Genomic DNA, 17,055 nt, shown 5'->3' with positions numbered 1-17,055 from the left:
CCACATCCTGAAAACACGCAACACTAATTGGACACTCTAAATTGCCCCGAGGTGATTCTGAGTGCGGCTGTTTGTCTCCATGTGACATGCGAGTGGCTGGCAACCAGTTCAGGGTAAACCCCACCTCAAATGGATGGATGGATGCTTGCAGAATATCTTTAGCAGTGCATGTTGAAAGCTGAATGATAATCCCAAACAGTTCTAAGGTTAATGTTGTTACCTCCTTTATTTAAAATAGAGAATTAGCTTCTATGCACTGTATTGTGCTTTCATCCTTGATCAGGCTGTGCCAAGGTGGAATTTTAACATTATCCCTTCTACTTTGGCTTCACACCAGATCTTTTCTTCATATGGAGCTCTCAAGCCTAGAGTGTGAAGCTGACGAGTCGACCAATCACAGTGGGGTAGATGGCTATCGAGTGTGTGACATTAACCGGACTTGTTGCAAGCAGAGAAACACATTTTCAATGAGACAAAGTTACAGCAGCATTGTTGCCAAGGAGTTTTTTTTTTTTTTTAAGTAGTTTTGCACAGAAGTTCTAAACACTGGCGTTTTCCTTCATCTATAATGTTACAAAAAAGATGTTTGAGAAGATGATTGTTTTTAATTTCTAATTTAAACTCGAAATACGTACATGTGCGCCGAGGCCGCAGCCCACCCACAGCCAAGACTTCGCCTCCAGCGGTCCCAAGGTAAAATTGAGTTTGAGACCCCTGCTTTACATGAAACGCAATTATGTTTAAGCTGTCTTAAATGTGAACATATCAGTGCATAAGTTTGGACAAAAATACAAGGATTTGAATGAGATTTTATTAGCCAGCCAGTAGTTAACTATAAACTTTCAAAAATGCTCTGGTACCTCCATTCCACACCATGGCTATGAGCATAGAACACAGTAAAATGCCATAAAACAGAGGAATGCATTCAAATTTAATTAGATTTTACCCATTTTGCTTTTTTTTTTTTCCACAAACGTTTTTTTTTTGTATATGATCAAGGTCTAGTCAAACCAACCCTAGACCTGGCAGAGTAAATGGTTTTCTTTTTTTTTTTAAGAAAGAATTTATCATTTTGCAATGTTTTCAGTGTTTTAGGTTTTTCAATGTTTAATTTTTTTTCTCTTTTTCCATCGGTGAAGCAGGTTTCAAAATGCTCAATCTGTAGATAGGAATAATAAATTGATGGTTACAAATTCATTGTAATAAGACGTAACACTTGGATATTGTGATTAAACAAAGTAAGACTCCTTACACACCTTAGACACTGGGAACACCAGCAGGAGTAGTGGACTTCTGAGCAGCCTCTTTGGCCTGGTGGGCCTGGAGCACAGCAACTGCCTCATCCACCTAAAAACATTGCTAAATGAACTTCACGCGAAGTGGTGTACGTACAGTAAGACAAAGACGCACGTACGTGGGAGGAAAAGAGAAAATCACTTTTGTTTGACAGCCTTTTACTGACCTTTGAGCGCAGGGATTCAGGTGATTCAAGCATGTGAAGAAGCTCAGAATTGTCGATTTCCAGCAGCATGCCGGTGATCTTGCCCGCCAGACTTGGGTGCATGTTCTGAATCAGGGGGAACAGTCGCTCACCTGAGGAAAAATCCAAGTGTTATCTTGAGTCAGTGGAGCCACTCAGAATGTTAGTTTATCCCAAAACAAGTAGATACATTACAGACCCAGCATCTGCTTCTGTTCCTGAGGAGGGGCAGCAGCCAGCATGGAAGCAGTCAGAGGCTCCTGTCCTTGGACATGGACAGCAGGCTTAAAAAAAAAAAAAAAAAAACAACCTGTTATCCAAACTTTATAGAAAGAAGATTTATTCGTCATGTCAAACTAACCATCATGAGAGGGGAAAAAATACCCTTTTCATGTAAAGCCTAAAGCTGTATTTATGTAAAAAGATTTAAAAACAAAAACCTAACCTGCTGCATGGTGACTTGTGGCTGGGAGGCCATGTGCTGCTGAGGATTGCGGACACCTGCGGCATATTTGTAGTGAGGCATTGCACGCACTGGGGCGGCAGTGGCTGAAGCACTGGCAGGACGCTGGCTGAGGGCCTGGGTGGCTGTGGTGCAGAAAAAAATGAGAGAAAAAAACAAAAGGTAGAACCTCTTAATGTTACTATCATAAAAGCAAACACTAAAATGAGAATGATAGATTTACTCACGCATACGTTGAGAGGCCATCATGCGTGGGACCTGGGTGTTGGTGGTGGTGGCGGGACGGATGGTGCTGAAAGTCTGGGGCCTGGGAGCTGAAGGCCGCATTGCATTGGGCATGTTCTGGAAGTCTAGAGGAAGAATATATTTTAGATTTTAACACCAATCAAAATGTATCAGCAAAAATGTTTCGACTTACGCTGTGGACGCACTGCCTGAGTGGCCCATCGTGGGCTGGGACGCAGCTGAGCCAGTTGGTTGGCAGAGTAATATGCAGCACGGTTTTGGGCCTAAGAACAAACACCAATATTGATATTTAAATTCTCAACTATTGAAGAGATTACCAGAAATAGAGACATTATCATCCTAATACACTTGTTTTTAGGGTACTCACCTGAGGTATAGCTGCCATAAAGTAGCCAGAAGGTGGAGCTGGTTGATAAGGGTTGAGGACAGGGTTAGGAACAGCTCTGACAGTGGCCATCCTCTGCATGTACTGATTGGTTAGATGGGCCTGACGCTCTTCTTTGCGCTGAGCAAGGGCCACGTACAATGGCTTGGTGGCAACGATACGCCCATTCATCTCCGTTACTGCTTTAGTGGCCTCTTCTGGAGAAGAAAAACACACAAAGCCAAAGCCTTTGCTGCGGCCACCCTCCATCATAACCTGCAGAGGGAGAAACTCAAGATGAGTGCTGCCAAAGCATCAATTCATTTAAAAAAAAAAAAAAAAAAAAAAAAAAAAAGCCCTGGAAATCCTTACCTTAGCACTTGTTATTGTCCCAAAAGGAGAAAATTCCTTCCGCAGTCGCTCATCATCAAGGCCATCATCCAGATTTTTCACATACAGATTGACACCCTAGAATGCAAGATAAATTGCTCTTGAGTCACACATTTGAGGGGAAAGAAACATGAACATTTTCCTTTTAAACAAACCTGGTATCTAGTCATGCGATCCTGTTTCATCTGCTCAAATTTGCGCTTCAGCTCATTCTGACGCTCACCCTTTTTCTGGGCACGACCCACGTAAACTTGTCTGCCATTCAATTCCTTACCATTCATATCATCTACAGCCTACAAAGATATAAATGAAAATCACTTAAAGTTACCCATAATGGCATTCAACAACACTGCCAAATTACCTACCTTTTGAGCATCTTCATGTCTTTCAAAACTGACGAAACCAAATCCTTTAGATTTGCCACTCTCGTCAGTCATAACGCGGATACTTAGTGCAGGCCCTACATAAAATGAAAATAGCCCAAATTAAAGACCTTTTACCCAACCAGCCAACGTGACATATGCCAGTCAATATTTTCATTCATCGAGGTCAGGGGTGCTCAATGTGTCAATCTCGACCGCTGTGACAAAATAAAAAGAAAACACCGCCCATCATCCATCTTGTCATTCGTTTCAGGTGTGGCCAATACGTCGATTGCACGCACACAAAAGTGCTTTCTAGCAACCTGGTCTCCTATTTAAGGTCTCCCTTTCGCTTTCTCCATGGTAGTTGCGGCGCAACGCAGATAAAGTTGCGGGCGTGATTATAGAGGTGGCCTTAAAATAACTTACTGGATTAATAACATGAACATAAATTTAAAATTAAATACATAAATAGAAAACAAAAATTTCAAACTCAGAAATGATAATTTCCAATTTCAACTGATATAAGTAGAACATGATATAAGATGGTATTCAAAATTTTTCATCAATAAAAATTTTTGATCTGACAAACTAGCTGAACAAAAGTTAAATGCACTGGCCTATCAAGGAATAAACACGATCCAGAGGAATTTCATCACTGCCTGATCTAAGTAAATTTATTTACGGGTGGGGGTGGGGGAATAAAAATAAATAACATGATGAAAAAACTTCCACAACAAATTAACTTCCTAAGTAGAGGTACACCTATTCAATAATCTGTCAACAAATCAATTAGCTTGATCAGCATCACTGTGACATCAACTGGAAAGTGGTTGTGTGATTTTAGATTACAAACAATAATACATGGACATGAAGAGAAAAATAGATGTCAGTACATTGTACCAGCTCAGGTAAATAGCATGCCTACATAGCAACCATGTTGGTGGGGGCAACAATCCCAGCTAAGTATAAGTATCAATCAAATGCATGTGACGTCACCATTTTCACCGCGCCATATTGCCGGTCAAACAGAGATGCTCGACACTGTGGGAGGCATTGAAAAGGAGGAGACAGGGTTCACACTCGGTCTGACCAAAAAAATTTTAGGGCTTTTTAGGGGCATTCTTAGGGGCTGACACGAAAAATTTAGGGCTGACACGGAAAAAATTTAGGGCCGACACGGAAAATTTAGGGCCATCGTGGGAAATCAAGAGTAAGGAAAAAAGACTCAACCAATGGTGCCATCAACCGTTCTTGGTTCATCAAATATTCCTGTTCCTCAGTACCTGTGACAGTGATCACCTGTCGCACCTTTTGGTAGTTCTCATTGATATGACCAATTTCAACATCTTCACATAACAGTATACAGAAAAACAAATTCTAACTACAATTGCAACTATATACACAAATGTCTTCTATTGATGTCTGTTTCAGCACCCCTACTCTAGCTCCTTGAGCCTACCCAGTGCCTCCTCTATTTGTTGCTGCAGATGTGCCAAAGTGGCTCTCTTGTCCTTTGCTCTGCCTCTGAGTGCATTGGCCTTGGTGATAAACCTCAGATTCCTCTTTTCTTCTGCCTCCTCACACAGCCTGTCAGCCTTCTCAATAAGCGTAGATATGTCAGTCTCTATTCTGCCTTTTTTGGCTTTGAGGCAGTAGAGATGAAAAGTGGGCAGCGATGCCAAATGTAGCCAGGTACGAAGTCTTCCTTTCCCCACAGTGGTAGTTTTTAGCAATGTCACTGTCTGGGAACATGACTGCAAACACTTTCGAATTATTTTCACAAGATTTGTAACTGTAATGGCTGCAGATCACTTTTAAAGTCCACACGATCTCTGCCTTTAACGAGTCCATCTTCGTGTATTGAACTACGTTCATAAAGCCTGACTTCTGGCTGGACAACTGTAGGTGCGCATTAAGGATCGCAACCGGTTATAGTTTTTTTTTTTTTTTTTTTAAACCGAAACCGTAATCGGGCTTTCGAGATTGGTTAAAATGTCCAATCATTTCTTCCGGTTCCGGTACTCCACATTGCGCTATTTTTTTCAACATCATTTCCACTTTTTTCAAGTTTCGCTGTTAGAGTAAAGTTGGACTCAAAAGAACATTCAGTTAAATCAAAGAAGCATCAAACATGGCATCGAGGAAACGCTCCAAAGTATGGGAGTAAACTTGTTTTATTGGCAGACATCAAAATACTACTCGCATGGGGGGGGGGCTCTGTGAACACGTCACTCCGGAAGAGCAACAACAAAAACAGTCTGTGCGGAACCCCACACCCCAACTCGAGGTCCCGCGGGTGAATTATGTAAACACCACTATGATACGGTTTTTTTGCTACAGCTGATCGGTTAAAACCGGTTATGAAAGTAAGCGTTTTTTTGCGATCCTAGTGCGCATGCACTGCTAGTATCACTGCCTGAAGTTGATGCTTCACTATCTTGATATTTTAGAAACAGATTCATACCAACGAAGATGAGAGAGTCTTTGCTAAATCAGCGTGTCTTCTGTTTTTCCAGTGCGACTCCAGCGCTTTGACGCCCATCTTTTCAAGCTGGTAACTGTCCTTGCACAGATGGCAGTAAAACATGTGCCGATCTTTTGGATCTCAACGAACAAAGCTCCCAAACTCCTTACTTTCAACCCAAGCTTCTTGAAAAATGCACTTCCCCGTGATACAAGTTGGATCGATGAAAGAACTACGCTACGTCGTAACGAAGACGAAGTGAAATGCCTACTCACGGAAACAATGGAATATCGACAAGATGGCGACTAGTCAACACGTTGACTTCCGTTGACAATTTCCGGCTGATTTGGACGCCAGACGGATTGCTATTTTTTTTTAAATAAAAGATTAATTTATTTTTTAGGGAGAATTTTGGCAGTAGAGGTCCCCCCTTTGATTTTTTTTAAGTTAAGGCCTTTTTAGGGGCTTGACCGTTTTTCGCGGATTTTAAGGGCCGCGTGCGAACCCTGGGAGAATATGTACAATACCCAAGACCTGTTGTGCTGTTGGTTGTCACAACAGATGAGACAGATAGTCCAAGAGATAATTCTATGGAATACCAGCTGAAAAGACCAGAAAGTAATGGATTTTGGCAATTAAACACGATGAATGGTGTCCAACCAAAATATACACACACCTGTGCAGCGATCGCTTAATTTCAGGTAGGAATTATTCTTCTCAATCTCAAATTACCAAAAAGTATTTGTAATGCCAAGTTGGCTCATTTAAGAACAATGTGTATTTAAAGAAAACCGTCGTAGAGGTTTACGGCGAAGTGTGGCTGCAATCACTTTCACGAACAGCGAAGAAAATAAGTATTTGAATACGTTGCCATATTGCAAGTTCTCCCACGATTGGATCGTTATACTGTATAACTTTGTTGTCCAATCGAGTAATCTGCCGCAAAGTTTTAATGTTTATGTCGCAAAATGCAAATATTTACACTACCGAGCAAGTTAGAACGGCATATGATAGTTGTGCTTGTGCTAGCAGTAAGCTGAACTTGCAGCTCGGGCCCCACCACCGAGAAGCAGGCGCACGATACCCCCTCCCCCCTGAAATTTTCTCAACGGATTTGCGCTTATCTCGAGAATGGTCATTTTGGTCTGAAAAAGTCGGAAATCTGCCGATCGACGGAAAATTCTCATCCCTGAGATGGGAAGGATGTGCAGAAGGTAAGGGTGATTAAGGATAGAGATGCAAATGTGATGACTGTTGCCAGTAGTGTGCTAAATAGATGGAAAGAATACATTGAGAAGTTGATGAATGAAGAAAATGAGAGAAGGAAGAGTTGAAGAGGCAAGTGTGAAGGACCAGGAAGTGGCAATGATTAGTAAGGGAGATGTCAGAAAGGCACTACAAAGGATGAAAAATGGAAAGGCAGTTGGTCTTGATGACATACCGGTGGAGGTATGGAGGCAATTTGGAGGTGGCTGTTGAGTTTTTGACCAACTTACTCAACAGAATACTAGCGAGTGAAGACGCCTGAAGAATGGAGGAAAAGTATTCTAGTTCCCATTTTTAAGAACAAAGGCGATGTTCAGAGCTGTGGGAATTATAGAGGAATAAAGTTGATGAGAACCACAATGAAGTTATGGGAAAGAGTAGTGGAGGCTCGACTCGGGACAGAAGTATCTGCGAGCAACAGTATGGTTTCATGCCTAGAAAGAGTACCACAGATGCATTATTTGCCTTGAGGATGCTAGTGGAAAAGTAGAGAGAAGGTCAGAAGGAGCTACATTGTGTCTTTGTGGATTTCGAGAAAGCCTATGACAGAGTACCAAGAGAGGAACTGTGGTACTGCATGCGTAAGTCTGGTGTGACAGAGAAGTATGTTAAAATAGTATAGGACATGTATGATGGTAGCAGAACAATGGTGAGGTGTGCCTTTGGTGTGACAGAAGAATTTAAGGTGGAGGTGAGTCTGCATCAGGGATCAACTCTGAGCCCCTTCCCGTTTGCAGTACTAATGGATAGGCTGACAGATGAGGTTAGACTGGAATCCCCTTGGACCATGATGTTCGCAGATGATATTGTGATATGCAGTGAAAGCAGGGAGCATGCAGAGGAACAATTAGAAAGATGGAGACATGCACTGGAAAGCAGAGGAATGAAGATTAGCCAAAGTAAAACAGAATATATGCGCGTGAAAGAGAAAGGTGGAGGGGGAAGAGTGAGGCTACAGGGAGAAGAGAAGAAACTGGTCCAAGCAGGGTGGAACAGCTGTCGGAAGGTGTCTGGTGTATTATGTGACAGAAGAGTCTCTGCTAGGATAAAGAGCAAAGTTTACAAAACAGTGGTGAGGCCAGCCATGATGTACGGATTAGAGACAGTGGCACTGAAGAAACGACAGGAAGCAGAACTAGAGGTTGCAAAAATGAGGATGTTGAGGTTCTTGCTCAGAGTGAACAGGTTGGATAGGATTAGAAATGAGCTCATGAGAGGGACAGCCAAAGTTGGATGTCTTTGAGACAAGATTCGAGAGAGCAGACTTCAGTGGTTTGGATATGTTCAGAGGCGAAAGAGAGTATATTGGTGGTAGGGTGCTGAGGATGGAACTGCCAGGCAAAAGGGCGAGAGGAAGACCAAAGAGAAGGTTTATGGATGTGGTGAGGGAAGACATGAGGGCAGTTGGGGTTAGAGAGGAAGATGCAGGAGATAGGCTAAGATGGAAAAAGATGGCACGGTGTGGCGACCTCTAACGAGACAAGCCGAAAGGAAAGGAAGAAGAAAAAGAAGACAGAACGAGACAAAGGCCAAATATTTTAAAATGCGCCACAGTCGCTCAGGTGCTAAAGCATTGGCCTTACAGTTTTAAGGTCCCGGGTTCAATCCCGGACCCACCTGTGTGGAGTTTACATGTTCTCCCTGTGGTTGCATGGGTTTCCTCCGGGTACTACGGTTTTCTTCCACATCCCCAAACATGCAACATTAATTGGACACCCTAAATTGCCCGTAGGTGTGATTGTGACTGTTTGTCTCCATGTCCCCTGCAATCGCCCGGCAACCAGTGTACCGCGACTCCTGCCTGTTCATAGCTGGGATAAGCTCCAGCACTCCCCGCGTCCCTCATGAAGATGAGGGGCAGAGAAAATGGATGGATTTTAAAATATAATTTCAAAAGAGCCATACAGTAGTTTAAAAATTAAGTACAGGCGTATTTATGTAAGACCAAGACTTTTAGAGTATAATAAGTCCATTATTTTAAATAACATTGTTTCACTGTTGCGCACCAATGATGACAAAAGTACTTCTTCGCAATAGCGAAAGCCCAAATTTGTTCGTTTGTTTGTTTAGTCTCATCCAGGCATTACCTGTTGTCAGTCTGAGACACCACTGAAGTCCCACCGCAATGCTTTCTCACTGAAATTAAAGTATTTGCCATAGGGATAATTTCAGCATTACATGACATGACAAGGCTAAAAATAAACTGGATTGGTACACAACAGCAACAGACTTGTCTTTTGGAGAGCCGGACAATGATGTAATTATCAGATTGGCGAATTATTACAAAGCTTATCAGTATAAAGTGACACCAATACAGATCAGATCTGTGTAAATTCTACATAATATACTGCAATGACCGTCCTATGTACCTAGCTACCTTGAGTGTCACTGTGTCCCCACCATCAAAAATAAAAACATTCTCCGAGTTAAAGGCATGGCCCCAGTCATGAATGATCATCTGCTAATTGGACACAAAACCCTCAAGGAAGATGCGTGGAAGAGAAGCATGGAACCTTATTAAACATGCTAATCCAATATTGTATACTTACCATATTTTCCAAACAACTCCTTGAGCTTTTCATCATCCATATCCTCCCCAAAGTTCTTAATATAAACATTGGTGAATTCTCTTGCACGGGCTCCGAGCTCAGCTTCCCTCTCTTTCCGAGACTTGAATCGCCCAACAAATCTATCAGAAAATAAATAAAATCAAGCATCCAGATTATAGGTTGACCTAAATCAAAAAATAATTTTATGTTCAAATTTCCCGCTCAGAACTGCGATACCATGACACAGAGGGTTAGTTGGATATCGAAAATTTGAAAGAGGCAGGACAAAACTCAGAAAATGTAGCTTAACATAGGTTCAGCAGTTTAGATATATATACACTGGTACCTCTAGTTACGAAATTAATTTGTCCCGGAAGTCCTTTCCCAACATGAATTTTTCATAAGTAGAAGCGCTTTTCACATGTAAATTGCCTAATCTGTACTACCCCCCCCCCCAAAAAAAAATGCAAAGTATATAACGTAAAGAATAATAAAAATTATGTCCATTTACCTTTGGCACTGGACGACTATGCAAAGAGAAGGGTGAGTGTGGGGGGACGGAGGAGGCGGCAAACATTTGACAGCTCAGAGAAAACATACGTACGAATGTACGCACGCACAACTTAATTCCACTAAAGTTTCTTGGGGCCCATGGTGAAGAAATAAAAAAAAAAAAAAAAAAACAACAACTCAGCTTTCATCTCAATTTGTTACCAGTAAAGACAACTGTCAAAAGAATAAACCAACAGACTCCATCATGGGCAAGACCCAAGAGTTTTGTAATGACATCAAGGACTAGATCGTCGACTTGCAGAGGGCGGGAATGAATTTAAAGACCAATGGCACGAGTCTGGGTGAGGAGGTGTTAACTGTTGAGGCAATAGTTGGAAAATGAAACAAACATAAAATGACAAACTGCCAGTCTGTGGCTCCCTGAAAGACTTGACCTCGTAGGGTGTCTCAATGGTAATTAGAAAAATTGGGCACCAGCCCACAACTACATGGGGAGAGGTTGTAAACAATCAAGGCAGAAGGGACTACACTCACTAAGAAAAACATTGGCAACACGACGCCACAATGGATTAAAATCTTGCAGCGCCTGTAAAGTCCCTTTGCTCAAGAAGGCATATGTCCGAAGCTTGCCAATGAACACCCGAATGATTTGGAGAAGGTGATGTGGTCAGATGAGAGCAAAATCGAGCCGTTTTGAATTAACTTGACTCAAAGTGTTCGGAGAAAGAGAAATTCAGACAATAGCTTGGATAGGCTGCAGCACCCTTGTGAAGATATGTGGCTTGGAAAATGGATGGACCCTAGAACACCATCACCACTGTCAGGCATGGAGGTGGAAGCATTATGGTTTGGGGGGTTCTCCTCAAAGGGGACAGGTCAATATTACCGAATTCAAGGAAATATATGCATGTACTGTGAAGTCGTGGATGACAACTTCTTCTTAGCCCGATAATTTAAAATTGGTAGTGGATGAGTCTAACAGCATGACAATGACCCAAAGCACACAGGCAATGAAATGAAAGACTGCTAAAGAAGCAGATTTAGGTAATTAATGGAGTTGTGTAGCCAGTCCTCAGAGCTGAATCCTCGAGGAAAACCTGTGAAGGTACTGAAGCTTTGAGTTGCCAAGGCACAGCCTTTGAAACATGAACAATCTGGAGACGTATGGCCTATAATTCTGCCCCGTGTATGCAAACCTGATAATCAACAACAAGAAATATCACATACCAGGACCGGCTAACAAAGGGTTCAAACACCGTAATTTCTCATCTATATAAATTCTGAAAAACCCCTTGTGTGTAGTAAATTTTGACAATGAATCATTCATTCATCGGTTCCGTTACCTCGGAAGAATTTCCAAGATAGGTAGTTCTTTCAAGAAAACGTAAGCCAGGCAAGACGTTTTAATTTCATGGGATTCAGAAATTCTCAAGCATTTTATCATTAAAAAAAAATTAGTACTTGTTGTTCAGCCAGTCATATTTAAAAACAGCATTCAACAAATCCTGCCACGGTAGGTAAATTTACGGCCACAATTGAACATACATGCAGTTATACTTACCCTTGTCATATTCTAATAAAAGTGTAGGAAATACGTTTTTCATAACCTCTATGTGGCAGTGCAATATTGGAATTAAAGTGTGCAGCTTCTTTATAACATCTAGATGCCACCGTATATTTATAAAATGTTAGTTTTTACCATTTCCTTCTATTCCTACAAATAATGTACACCACTGGAAAAAAATGGGGAGGAAGCACATATGTGAAATTATAGTGCTCCAAAATCTGTATTTTCTGTTTTATTTTGCAAAAACGAGTTACCGCACTGCTAGCTGTTTTGTGCGTTGAGTTTAAAATGTTGCTGTGGAAGTGGAAAAATGGCGCGGGCTCCAATTGTTCCGGTCGAACCTCTTACTCTCCCGGTAACAAACTGAAATAAGTTACACCTCTTTCGTTGGTATAATCAACATAATTCAACCACGCTGACTATAATCACATTGTATATATTCAGATTGCATTGCGCGGTACACTAATCTTAGCAGTATGGAGAGACAATGGATAGCGTTGCATGATGAATCCAGCCATTGATGAATTGGTTGTAGGCCTCCAGACATTTGTAATTCTTTAGTTGGTCCACGGTATAAGCGCTTGCCGAGAAGAGGAGATAGTGGATGATGTCTGGATAGGTTACCGATGCCCACAGTTGTGTGCTCTATTTGTGTTGCTCCAAGGCATATGGGTCGATATTGTCAATCAAAGCACAATTCTTGAAACATCTAATGAGCACCGATAACTTTCCAAAGTCTTTTTAGCCATCATGTGTCTGTTACTTTTAACAGTCGTACGAACATTTGAGTAACTCTGGTCTATATGCAAAAGCATAGAGTGAACCCATCCAACACGGCCAGGTGCCCCGGATTTTGTCACATAGTCGAAACTGGTCTATATGTGAAAATTCCAACTACTTTATTGTAATTACTATTTGGCTCTAATTCTAGTTTTAGAACAGGCAACAACCACCATTATTTACTGTACTTTTTTGAACAATTCCCTGATAGCTAAATTATTAATAATTACGTAGTAAGAGAATACAAAGATGAATAAGTTTTTATATATCTTATGTATGTCCAAAGGTTTTTGCTGTTTCAAGTTTTGTATAATGGATCTTTTGCTTTAGCCATTTTAACCCATGAAATGCACACAAAATAAATGTCATTACAATTTCTATTAAATACACTCAAACTGCATTAGACTTTTTGAGGTAGCATAATCCCACTTACACTTTTCTGTCATTGAGCAACATGCCATTCATTTTCTCAATGGCCCGCTCAGCAGCCTCGTGGGTCTCAAAGTGCACAAAGCCGTAACCCTTTGAGCCATTTTCATCACAAACCACCTTGAAAAGGGAACATTTGCGCACTTCAGTAAAATTCACAAACACCATGCATTGCAATTTGACAAACAATGAGATTCCGTTGACATTCTGTCATGCTAAGTAGTGGTGAGTATGCAAAACCCTCAAGAGACAGGCCAAAAGGCTCATGAGGCAAGCGGTGCTCCGCCTACCTTACAGGACAGGATATTTCCAAATGCTGAAAATGTATCATAGAGGGCCTTGTTATCTATGGACTTGTCCAGGTTCTTGATGAAAATGTTGCCCACTCCACTCTTCCTCAGCGAGGGGTCCCGCTGAGACCACATGATGCGAAGTGGCCTGCCTTTGATCACATCAAAATTCATGGTATCCAGGGCTCTCTCAGCTGAAAATATAGCACAGTGACGAGTACAATCATGATACAAGGCACGCGGCAGTACAAGGGTCATTTTCAAATTTTTATCAATGATGGTAAATACACTTGGAAAGAAAATAACGAACGTCTGTTTTCGTACAAATCGGTTTTCGAATGAAAATTCAGAGATTTTTTTTGCTTTGGTTTTTGAACAAAAATCAGTATTCTAACACCCCGACCAGCTGACCCACAACGATGTTTTATTGCGCTTTCGGACGCACCCCGAAAAACCCGGGAATGACATAATACACGTGACGCAACCACTTGACCCACACACACTCCTCTGCAAGCGGATGTGTTTGGTAGTGACTTTTTTTCTTTCAATTGAGCAATATTAAACCCCGATCATAACTTCAAAGAAGGCAAGTGGAACTGCTGGTTCTGGAAAAAAAGGAAACGTGTGCGTAAAACTGCCGACTTCAAGAAGGATTTGATAGCTGAATACAAATCTGGTGTCAGTAATTCTGAGCTATCGAAGAAGTATGGCATGGCAAAATTGACGATCAGCATCATTCTTAAACACAAGGACGCCCTCAAAGTGAGTGATGTTGCTAAAGGAGCAACCATGTTGACCAAGCAGAGGCCACAGATAAAAAGAAAAGTTGCTTCTTATTTTCGTAAACGAGCAGCAGTTAGCTGGGTGTAGTGTTGGCAAAGAAGGGAGATGTGGTGTGATGAGGCTGAAGGGAGGAAGGATGTCTCAAGTGCCGATTTAAAAGCTATCTGTGCCAAGTGGAACGACATTCATAATTTTGTACAACTCCATCACCCTAAGAAAATAGAATGTTGCAGAGCACTGCAAAATTTCAATGACGTTATGAGCCACTTCAGGAAGGTGCTCAAGACAGCAGAAAAAGTCTATATTAGATTCTTTCTTTGTCAAAAAGGGGCCATTCACCCCCCCCAAGACATTTGAAACAATTGTTTTGCATTGCTTTTTTTCTTTTGTTCCATTAACCCGACCTCTAATTGAAAGTTAAATATTTTGTACATCACGTACTTTGTGTGCTCATTATTATTTGTTTGTAATTCTGCATTTTTGTTAAAAAAATGTTTTAAGCAAAAAATAAATATTTCTTAAATGATTTAATAATAAAAAGTATTTAAACTATACATGCATTTCTACTATACAGTTTACTATGAGGAAATGCTTAAAAAAAAAAAACATGAAATCTTTTTTAGACTTGGAACGCAGTATTTCATTTTCCATTCATTGTAATGAGAAAACACGCTTCGGTTCTCAACCAGCCTTCTGGAACGGATTGAGTTCGAGAACAGAGGCACCACTTTAATTCCACTTTTGTCTTTTTTGATGCCCACTTGGTTATACATGAGTGAACATCTCCCATTGTTACAAAGCGAAAAGACATTTTTCAAAAAGATTTCAAACCTTAAGTGTCCATAATAAAGACAATCCTCACTAACAGAGCAAATGGTAGTGGCCTATTGAAATACACTCCGTTTTATAATGCCACAAACAGATGTCCATAAAGGTGCAGTAAGCAGTCAAGAAAAACAGCTTCATAAAAATCCTGAGATGCACAACCCATCTTGCCCTTTAAAACGCTGTGGGTACATCTCACGCAAACCCAAACCCATGACACTATTGCAATAAAGGTTAAGAAATTCAGGTTTTGGAACCTTCACAAAAACACACAGATAAATTCAAATCTCAGAAATTACATTAATTTTGCCATCTGATATTGTGTAAATGCAAACTGGGTTACTATTGTAACAACAACGAGGCTCTCTCAAGTGAAATTAATGGTAAAGACAGATTTAGTGAAAGGAACACCAGGACTCAAGAGTGCACCATATCGGTCATATGAAACTTTTTAGGTTGTCTATTTTTCATCTTGTCACACTTACACAAGGGCATGTTTTAATGATTGAAATTCACGCCACCCATCACTGGAAACGCATGCACTTGTTTTGTTACTGCTTGTTGCGAACAAACTTTTTGTTCACAGTACAGCGTGCAAATATGTCCTAACCTTTTCAGGCTGTCACACCAGTACTACTAGTGCAAATGTGTGGAGCCCTAAGGACAGTTTGTGGAAAAAAAAAAGTCTGAAGACACTAATATGCAACTTACTTTCCATGGAATACCCATTTAGTACTATAAAACAAATACCATTGGGGAAAAACATAACTTCATATATCAGACTGCAACTCTTAAAAACTTTAAATTATAGCTAAGTATGTGATGGCATTAAAAGTTTGCGGTTAAGCCAAACTACAAATAATTCAAATACAGTAATCGTAATAAAACGTTGAGTGGGCCATTGTCTTTACAATTATTGAAATTAAATGAAACTGACTCATATTGGTGACTGTGAAACGAACAGAACAATGAAGTGCAGCTGAGTTCAACATTTCTTATTGGAGTCAAGCAGAACTCTCCGACAACCACAAGACTTACCATCAGCGGGCTGCTGGAAGTTAACATAGGCGTAACCGAGGGAGCGACGGGTGATCATGTCCCTGCATACCCTGATAGACAAGATAGGCCCAGCCGGGCTAAATTTTTCGTAGAGCATGGCCTCAGTTACGTCTGGATGTAGGTCCCCCACATAGAGGGAGGCCATGGGGTAGCTCGGAGCGCTGGGGTTCATGATGACGACGTGTGTTCAGACAAAAGGAGACGTAATAACAACTAATGTTGAAATACACCAGTCTTCAATGTGAAGCGGTGATGTTCTTTGTCCCGTCGTAAACGACAGGGCGCCCAGATGACTTGTTCCTTGCGTTACCTCCAAAGGTGGCAACGTGGGCTAGCTTCCCTGATTAGCAAGCTATCGTAGCGAGCGTGGCCTAACGATGCGGCTCGTGGAACAAATGCCCGTCTGTACCGTTCACAGGCAGAACAAAACGATTGGTGAACGCGCTAAGCTATTTGTTACAATTAACAAAAAAAAGGAAAAACACCGTTGCAGAAACGTGCTTGGCACCGCGATGAAATTACCACCCACGCTTTCAGTAATGGCGGTTTTATCTTCGTTAGCACTCTAGCATCCGTCTCGCTACGTCTTGTTTCTTCTTCCTCTTCGCGTTGCTTGAGTTGCAAATCAAATCCTGCTTCACCGATTTTTTTTCTTATAAAAATATGTCTGCGTGTGCGCTCTAGCTTTTGGTTTGTTTCATAATAATAAAATGTGTGCCGTGGCTAGCTACGGAGCACACCCAACGCAGACAGATTACAGGCATGAAAGGAAGGTCGGTGGAGGTTGTTTCTCAATACCAATCCAACACCGGCAGTGGCGTCACAAATCTCGCGATATTTTTCGGAGTTTTCATAATTTCCAGCTGCTTCAAGGGAAGTCCATCCGTTCGAACCCACCTCAATTCAGTTACTTTTTGCCAAAATTGGTTGCGGCTAATACTTTCACTATCTGTCATGGTTTCTGGTTATTTTTATCTTTGCAAATAAGAAATAGATGGCAAAAATATCACAATTTGGAATGATGTTAATTTAATGTCTTCTAATTTATATAAAATAATTTTGACCGATTTCATGGCAGAGGCGGTAGACTATCGCACGACAATCAAGTGACCAACTACATACACTTCTTGAAGTCTTGGCACTCTTTGCGCAATGCTCATTGCACTGGACTATTTCTCTAATGGGAATTTAAACTGCTGCAAATCCTAGAAGTTAAAAAAAA

At 41.1% G+C, this 17,055-nt stretch overlaps 1 protein-coding gene across 1 annotated transcript; it reads right to left on the bottom strand.

Annotated features, from left to right (window-relative positions):
* Window positions 1-791: 791 nt before the first annotated feature.
* Window positions 792-16,627, bottom strand: LOC133500243 (polyadenylate-binding protein 1A). Its single transcript, XM_061818680.1, has 15 exons — window positions 15,813-16,627; window positions 13,167-13,360; window positions 12,881-12,996; window positions 9,588-9,727; window positions 3,309-3,403; window positions 3,099-3,236; window positions 2,926-3,021; window positions 2,557-2,829; window positions 2,362-2,452; window positions 2,171-2,293; window positions 1,926-2,068; window positions 1,680-1,764; window positions 1,463-1,593; window positions 1,257-1,347; window positions 792-1,159 (listed from the first exon to the last, which is right to left on the bottom strand). The coding sequence occupies exons 1-14, from the start codon at window positions 16,003-16,005 to the stop codon at window positions 1,258-1,260; spliced, it is 1,908 nt and encodes a 635-aa protein (XP_061674664.1). The 5' UTR covers window positions 16,006-16,627; the 3' UTR covers window positions 792-1,159; window position 1,257.
* Between the last annotated feature and the right edge of the window lie 428 nt (window positions 16,628-17,055).

Source organism: Syngnathoides biaculeatus, chromosome 5 (genome assembly GCF_019802595.1).
Source record: "Syngnathoides biaculeatus isolate LvHL_M chromosome 5, ASM1980259v1, whole genome shotgun sequence".
NCBI lineage: Eukaryota > Metazoa > Chordata > Actinopteri > Syngnathiformes > Syngnathidae > Syngnathoides > Syngnathoides biaculeatus.
Note: the sequence above shows the minus strand (reverse complement) of the source record. Positions and strands in the feature narration are given on the sequence as shown.